The 8,671-nt window shown below is 32.6% G+C and overlaps 1 protein-coding gene across 3 annotated transcripts in view; it reads right to left on the bottom strand.

Annotated features, from left to right (window-relative positions):
• Nucleotides 1–16: 16 nt before the first annotated feature.
• Nucleotides 17–8,671, bottom strand: part of LOC127720620 (ankyrin-1-like) — a 47,364-nt gene continuing 38,709 nt past the window's right edge. For all 3 annotated transcript variants that reach the window (XM_052227305.1, XM_052227304.1, XM_052227303.1), the window contains 2 exons: nt 7,711–7,807; nt 17–2,949 (listed from right to left, as the gene is read on the bottom strand). In XM_052227305.1, coding sequence (XP_052083265.1) covers nt 17–2,949; nt 7,711–7,807 — 3,030 coding nt within the window. The remainder of the gene's footprint in view (nt 2,950–7,710; nt 7,808–8,671) is intronic.

Here is an 8,671-nt window from a genome sequence, read left to right as displayed (position 1 = left end):
ATGTTTTTATATCCTTTCACGCAATAAACAGGGGAGTTATTTTATCCTTCATACATTGATTGATGTCTGCTTTGTTGTCAAGTAATAGCTGCACTATATCTGTACACCCCTGTTGACATGCAATAAACAGGGGAGATAGTTCAACATTCACAAATGTATTTATATCTGCCCTGTTGTCTATTAATAGTTTTACTATATCTGCATGTTTGTTCTGGCAAGCAATAAACAGAGGAGATATTTCATTTTTCATTCTCTTATCAATGTTTGCATTGTTGTCCAGTAAAATCTGTACTATATCTTTACATCCGTTATGACAAGCAATAAACAGTGGAGATTTATCATCTTTCGTACACTTATTAACGTCTGCGTTGTTGTCTACTAACAGCTTAACTATATCTACATATTTATTCTGGCAGGAAATAAATAGAGGAGATATTTCATTACTAGTACATTTGTCAATCTCCAACTGGTTGTCAAGTAACAACTGTACTACTTCTTCAAATCCTTTCTGGCACGCAATAAACAGAGGAGATACATCGTCTGTCGTACTCTTATTAACATCCGCATTGTGGTATAATAACAACTTAACTATATCTACACAATTGTTCTGACAGGCAGTGAATAGAGGAGATGTTCCATCACTTAAACATCTATTTATATCTGCATTGTTGCCTAGTAACAGTTTTGCTATTTTAATATGATTGTTTTGACAGGCAATATACAGAGGCGAAGCATTACCGCTAATACACTTATTTGAGTCTGCGTTGTTGTTCAGTAACAGTTGTACTATGTCTGTATATCCCCTCTGGCAAGCAATGAACAGAGGAGACGCTTCATAATGCATACTTGTATCAATTTCTGCCTTGTGGTCCAATAAAATCTTAACTATTTGTAAATGATTATTTTGACAAGCAATATAGAGAGGAGATGCTATATTGTTCATACATATATTTATGTCTGTAATGTTTAGCAGCAACAATTTCACTATATCATGATACCCTTTCAGACAAGCAATGAATAACGGAGAAACTTTGGAATACAAACACTCATCAATGTCAGACTTGCTAGCAAGTAACAGCTGTACTATTTGTAAATGATTATTTTGACAAGCAATGTACAAGGGGGATGTTTCATCATCCATACACTTATTAATGTCAGCATTATTATTCATTAATAGCTGTACTATATCAGCATACCCTTCTTGACAAGCAATATACAGGGGAGATACTTCCTCATTCATACACTTATCGATGTTTGCATCATTGTCAAGTAACAGCTTTGCTATATCGGAATTTCCATTCTGACAAGCAACGAACAGTGGAGATGCACCGGTATACATACACTTATTTATGCTTGCTTTGTTGTCCAATAAAGATTTCACAATATCTAAATGACTATTCTGACATGCAATAAACAGAGGAGACATTTCATCATTCGTACACTTATTAATGTCTGCCTGGTTGTCTAGTAACATTTGAACCGTTTCGATGTATCCTTTCTGACAAGCAACAAATAAAGGGGATGCTTTATTATTTATACACTTATTAATGGTTGCTCTATTATCCAATAACAACTTCACTACTTGAGTATTGCCTTCCTTTGATGATAAATAAAGTGGAGTCATACCATCATGCCTACACAGGTTGACATCAACACCATGATCACAACACCACTGCATTAAAGAAATATCACCTTTTAGACAACACTGTACTAGTACAGTATCGCTATTATTGCTATCGCGAGTTTGTGCTAATTGTCTTTGGTATGTTTTATCAAGTGTTTTCAGATAACAATGTAATATCTGTCTAAACTTTGGTGTATACATATTTTTATTACAGAACACTGTTACCACTTTACCATTAGACCAGTCATCAATTATCCTCTGTATGTAAGTGTCATGATATTCAAATGGAACAACAGTGATGAACTGGTCCATTCCGTCTTCTCTTTCGAATACAAATCGTTCCTTGATGAGGTCACTATGCCCATTCTTAATCAAAGTTTGAATCATATATTTTCCAAAATAGTTTGATAAAAAATCAAAAAGCTTATCATTTATAGTTTTGTAAGCCCCGCCTATTTTTTTGATAAAAGTATGTTCAAGAGAATCGAGTTCTTTCAATAAGGTAAATCCTGTTGTTCCTTTTTCTAGTCTACATGCTTTGCATGTGTTTTCTATGATGGTTCTTATTTCTGTATTTCTATCTTCTGTGAACACTTCCTCCTCTAACTCATTGTTGAACATGACACACAATGACAAAGCACAGAATTTACCTAGACATCCCTTTATCCTAATTTGTTCCATCTCTACTTCATACGCAGAAAATGGATTCTGAAAAAAATCTGATATATTGCGTTCAGGATTATCATGATACATTTTGCACATAAGTGGAAAACAATTATGTAAATCAATATAGTTAATAATACAGGAGGCTTCTGTTTTTAAATATATTGCTGCTATTGATTTCTTTTCTGTAGATGATAAGCACAAGTCTTCTGACAACAAGTTACATACGTTGATTTTGAAAACCGACAGTGATTCAAACTTTTCATCTAGGTACACTTGTAATCGACAGGCCACGATAATTTTTATGTGTTTGTATTCAATAAGTTCTTTAATACGTTTCATGACCGAATCCCAGTTCTTAAGGTCAGTCTCATTTATCGAATATGTCCCACAGAAGTCATCAATAACGTACAAAGCCTTCCGATTTGGATAATAAAATCTAATGATGTCTTGTGGATTGGTTACTAGTAGTGCATCATACCCTTCATCTGCCATTTTTAATACGACATGCTGAAGGGTTGCTGTCTTTCCAACTCCAGAACTAGCAATAATAGTTACGCAACTATTTTCTTTGATACATTTAAGCACATGTGTTGAAGCTTTCGTCTCTACAAAGTTAACATCATTCTTCTGCCACTGTTTCAATATCTGACTGTTTTGTTCTGAAATATAAATGCATCAATGCTATGGGTCATTTTCATTGAGTAACACGAAACTATTTTGCCAATTAAAATTATATTTTGAAGATAATTTTCTCTAATTAGCTTTTTTTACCATACTTTGTGATCATGCTATCCAAAAATAAAAAAAGGCGAGTGTATCTAGAAAATCAAGAGCGATATACAATTCACTCCACAAAAACTAAACAAAAAAGCGAGCGTTTCAAATCGTCTTGTTGAATTTTGTTTTTATAATTACGACGTTAATCATAGTTTGAAGCAGAAGTTAAAGTTTTTTTTCGAATTGAATGTCTGTCGGTATTGTTCTTTGTACTGCAGAACATGTCTTCTTGTGTTTTTTTTCTGAGTGTCGTGTTTCCGGAAATTATACATAATTTTTCCATCTTCGATTTCTTTTACATGTTTTATTCACTCATGATTAAATCCGGCATGTTAGCCAATTTGTCAAAGCTCAATTGTTGAAGAAATCCCTTGAAATTTTGTAACTTCAGACACCAAAGCGTAAGTTAACATGCAGTATACTTTTGTTTAAATATGTATAAGTTTTGTCAGACAGGAATAATCTTTTTAAGTCATACAGTTCAGGTGACAAACATTCTATTTTTTTGGTCCGGTTACACGAAGCTGTTTTAACTTGGTAATCGTACAGTCTTCTGTAACGTTAATGGGTCATCGTAAATACTCTTTTTCTATTTTTAGATATTATATATTACTAGGTTTGTCCGTCACTTTTCACGGGGATCGTTTTTCTCCTGCTTGAGACTCAATGTCCAGACTTGGATAATTAAACCTTGTCTGGACAATATTTCTTTAGATTGGGGAAAACTTTCGTACTGGTAAGTTGTACTTTAGATTTCATTTTATTTATTTTCAATGTTTGACTTAAATATTTATTTCTTTACATTTGATATATTCTTTGGTTTTAGAGTCAAACATTTCTAAATGTTTAATTTACGTTTCCGTTCCAAACAAATTGTACACTAGTTGGATATTTTTATGATTTCGGGTCTATAAAGAAATAGGGTACATTCTGGTAGCGATATTGAGAAAGATGGTTAATCCGAGGGATATTTTAGAGTAACGGTCGTCAATCTTCGGAATTGTTCGAGCCTTACTCTGGAATTGAATTTTGTATTATCGCCTGCTTTTTTAAGGTCTTGAACTGGTCAATGCTATTGAAAAATGTGTTTCAGACATTGCTCTGGTTGGACCGAGTATTTAACGGGAATAGATTTAATGCGATGTTGTTTTGTTTTACTGGACAGACTTTGATTCATGGTACATGGAATTACGAGGTTCATGTTCGAGTCGTACAAAGTCAGTGGGAACCAGTGGGTATATTTATTTTATCTCGCAAGGTGCGACGTCACGAACTTGATTGATTAATTTAGTTTTTGTTAAGGACGAATTTTGTACAGCTTTTAATATTTCAAGTAAATAGACACGTCTAAAATTCTAGTGGGTGAATCTATTTATTTCAATCAATTGGATAGCACTAAGGCTAAACACTTTCCTTGTACTTTGTTAATTTATTATGGATATTTTTCACTGCAAATGCATCGCTCCGTCTCATCATACAAGGTGAGGTTCGAAAATGTATTGATATATTAGGATTAAAATTTCCTATGGATATACCGCGATATGTGTGTATTATTGTCTTGTCTATTAAATATGAAACTGTTTTATGAATCTTGGTTATTTGTTATATGAGCGAATACATTGCTTGGCGCAATCGTCACCTCTTGTCATTTCTATGTTTATTAAACCTGTCTTTAGTTTAATTTATTGGTTCTTGGTGTTGTCATTGTGGTGTCCGAATACCTGGAGCGAAAGCAAAGACCGTTTGCGTTGCACTCACATGAAATCTTAAAATTAATGTAAATGAGCTTAATATACTGTTTACTGTGATTAGGGTATTTTCTCTAGAAAAGCGTAGACTTTGTGGTGTTTGTTTATTTGAAAATCACACACATTATTTGCTCTAAAAGGCGACTGTTTTTGTCAGTAACAACCAGTGATGTGTTATTGTTTTTGCTGTAAACGTGTATATAAATTAATTAATTACTTTTATTGTGAACGTTTATATTGTTCAGACTAAAAATATGATAAAGAGACAAGCATTTGTTACAAGATCTGGTATTAAACACTTCATGTAACAGAAAATATGGTTTTAAAAGAAAATGTTTGTTTTGATTTTTTGACAGTTTATTGTGTATTGTATATGCTGTATTTTTACAATACTAATTGTTAGTAAAGTATTGCTTATTTTGTATTTTTCAGTTTTCACCCTCTCAGGAGGTTTGTTTATCAGGTAAAGAATTGAATTTTATTTGTCGTTCGTGTGAGCCAAAACACTGAGCTTTCAGATTAAAATCGTCTATGAAATTTTGTCTCCGATAATAGATCGTGAGTCAGCATGATTGTTAAAACATCAAGTACTTTGAACATGTTTTAAGTAACTGTGACCATTGTTTGATACTGTTTAGTTTATTATTGTTTAATTGGTACTTTTGTTATTCCTTATTATGCTATTTCTGACTGAAGTACTTTTCCTATCCTGATTGTTATGTATTTTACTTTTAATTCACTAATTACGATTTCAAAAAGAATAGGATTGAGATCTTAAAATAAACTAATCAAACAAAATCACACCTTGTCGGCACTTTGTTGAGTATGGAATATTGGTCTCCAGATGGCTTTTGATTCTTTAGCAAAATTCATTTTAAAACTGTGAAGCCTTAAGTTTGAAGATCGCTCATCATTTCCGACATGATAGCGAAATTCCATATATTTTCTTTTGCATATATTTTATTCAGGGACTCTTAAATGTATCATTCCAAACAAAGATGCATAGGTGCAGCAAATAGAAAAGATGTGATAACTAATTTATTTCTATCTAATTCACAGGTTATAAGAAAAAAAGGGACTGTAAACATTACACTCGACATTGTATCTCCATAATTTTGGAATGGTCTTGTTAAGTCATAGATAAGGCATATTTTAAGGTGTTTCTTGGCGTATAACACACCACATGGTGTGTTAAAAAGCAAGAAACACTTTAAAATAGGCATTATTTGACTTATATACCGTAAAAAAATATAATTTTCTGCAAAGATTTTCAGGAATTGTTTCCTTTTTTACCGTTCACATTGAAGTTGGATATTCTTTTTGTAAGCGTTAAGGTATAACAACGCCCTATGGCTCATTTTTTTAATGAATTAATTAATCTAGATCATGTGTTAACGATAGAAATCACTGTCAAGTTACAATATAAATGGTATAGTTATTGCATGAAGCAAGAGACAACTGAATTGTTAATATTTACGAAAAATACAAGTCACTTTGTAAGTAATTTATTATATGATCTATATAAATGGGTGCTGAGTTTTTTTTTCTCTTGTTTCATGACATTTTTATCGCGGAAAAGCAAATTATTTTTTCCACAATTTTTATCGAACTTTTCAGAATGTCTGTTTTCTCTCTTTCGCTGGCAATACATATTTTTCTTCACGAAATTGAAAATCAGGATGAAATATTATTACATCCCCCCATAAAGAATGCTGCTGTTCCCCTAGAGAAAATAGGACTAGTTTTGTCATTTAATTGAGTAAAGGGTACTAGTCTCAGCCTAATACAGGGAGGAAAGAATTATTCCTGACTTAAAATTTTAAAAGTGTTAAAGATTGAAAATTGTACAATAACACCCAATTGGCAACAACACACGGATTAAATGTTTTAGTAATCTGTAGTTTGCATTTTTATCAGGAAAGAAAAAAATGACCCGACACATTATTTTATGCCTTGAAGCACATTTCATTGAAACTTGGTATCGTCCAGGTTGTTCCTTCAAACGATTGACCTGTCGTTCTAAGAGGAAATAACTCTACATAGGTATATAACCAATGATAACCATAAATAACATAATTCACCTCAGTATAGACAATGTGTTTTTAGCTGTAATGTTGCTAATACAAAAAAGTCATTTTCTGAGGAACATGACGGGTGCCACATGTCGGGATTCAATTGCTCACCCAGTATTTTATTGGGTTCGTGTTGCTAATTATAGGGTTTTTTACTTAATGTTTTGTTATTGTTATTTGTCCTTTCGGTGTTTTTTTTTTTTTCTGTCATCATGTTGTCACTTTTATTGGGTTATGATTTTAGAATGCCCCTTTGGTATCTTTTCTGTTTTTTTTTACCTAAGTAAGCTGAAACCACAGAACAAAATTTTCCTTTAAAAATCATTTCAGGGGCAGATCAAATTAAGAGAAATATAGGGCTATTACTTTAATGGTAACTGACGGAACAATGACATTTTAAAATTGAACAACATTTCATGGTAAGTAATTTTCTTCCGTACTATGTTGAAACAGTTTCAATCATTTTCGTCATTTTACGGGGGGGAAATTATTTCGGTATTTGCAGCAAAAGCGAATATTAACTTGACCTGCATTTGGTGATTTGTCATTATTTTGCATAATATATATTTGGTTCAAACACATATAAGTTTAGAATTCAGAAACTTATTTTTTTCTTTTTGGAATGTTTATTGCAGTAAAAATTAAGATAAAACAAAACAAATCTGAAACAACACATGACCTTGATGGTAAAGAGTACCGTTGCAGAATTAGATTTCTGCTTTTCCATTCAATTTAGCATGGAAGTCTACTCTGGGACAAGATACTCATAGTTTTTTCTCAAATTACTTTGGATTATTTTAAATGTTTTATGTTCTGGCTTTACCTCTTATATTCCAAGGTACTGTCGACTGGTCTAAATGTTTCGTTCTAAGATCTTTACACTCCTCATCCATATAATGACCACTTAGTCTTCCTACAGCCTATAGTTCAAAATTTAAACATGAACAGGTGGCAACAGTTTATTAAACTTAACTGTCCGTACACATTGAGATGCATATTACATCGATACATATAATATAGTTGATGAATTTCGTGTACCATTAATATCAATTAAGGCGACAGTAGTTTTAGATATAAGAAGATGTGGTATGAGCGCCAATGAGACAACTCTCCATCCAAGTCACAATTTGTAAAAGTCAACCATTATACGTCAAAGTGCGGCCTTCAAAACGAAGCCTTGGCTCACACCGAACAGCAAGCTATAACGGGCCCCCAAAATGACTAGTGTAAAACCATTCACACAGAAAAACCAACGGTCTAATCTAAATAAAAACGAGAAACGAGAAACACTTATGAACCACATCAACAAACGACAACCACTGAACATCAAGTTCCTGACTAAGGACAGGTGCAAACAAATGCAGCGGGTTTAAACGTTTTAATAGGCGCAAACCTTCACTCTAACCTGAAACAATAGTGTAATTGTTTAAAAAACACAGGATTTTGATAATATCTTTGAAAATAAAGTAATAACGTCGGTGTGTTGTTTTTTTAGAATCAGTGCAGTTCTACACAAAGTAAGAATTTGTATCTACATTTCCTCAACCGTGTACTGAAAACACGTACATCAAACATAACATATATGTTATAAATAACAGCCTAAGAGTCTATAAGCTGAAATGTCTCACTTGATCTTCTGATGTATTTTAAATGTAATCACATTTATATTGAAATTGCATTACGGGGCCAAATCACTTCACCATATGTTCACTGTGTCATTAATATGTCTTAATCTACGCTAGAGGAAAAACAAAAAACAAACCAATACAAAACTTTAACACAAA

The sequence above is a fragment of the Mytilus californianus genome, unplaced genomic scaffold (genome assembly GCF_021869535.1).
Source record: "Mytilus californianus isolate M0D057914Y unplaced genomic scaffold, xbMytCali1.0.p SCAF_11, whole genome shotgun sequence".
NCBI classification, from domain to species: domain Eukaryota; kingdom Metazoa; phylum Mollusca; class Bivalvia; order Mytilida; family Mytilidae; genus Mytilus; species Mytilus californianus.
This window is presented reverse-complemented; position numbering and strand designations above follow the sequence as displayed.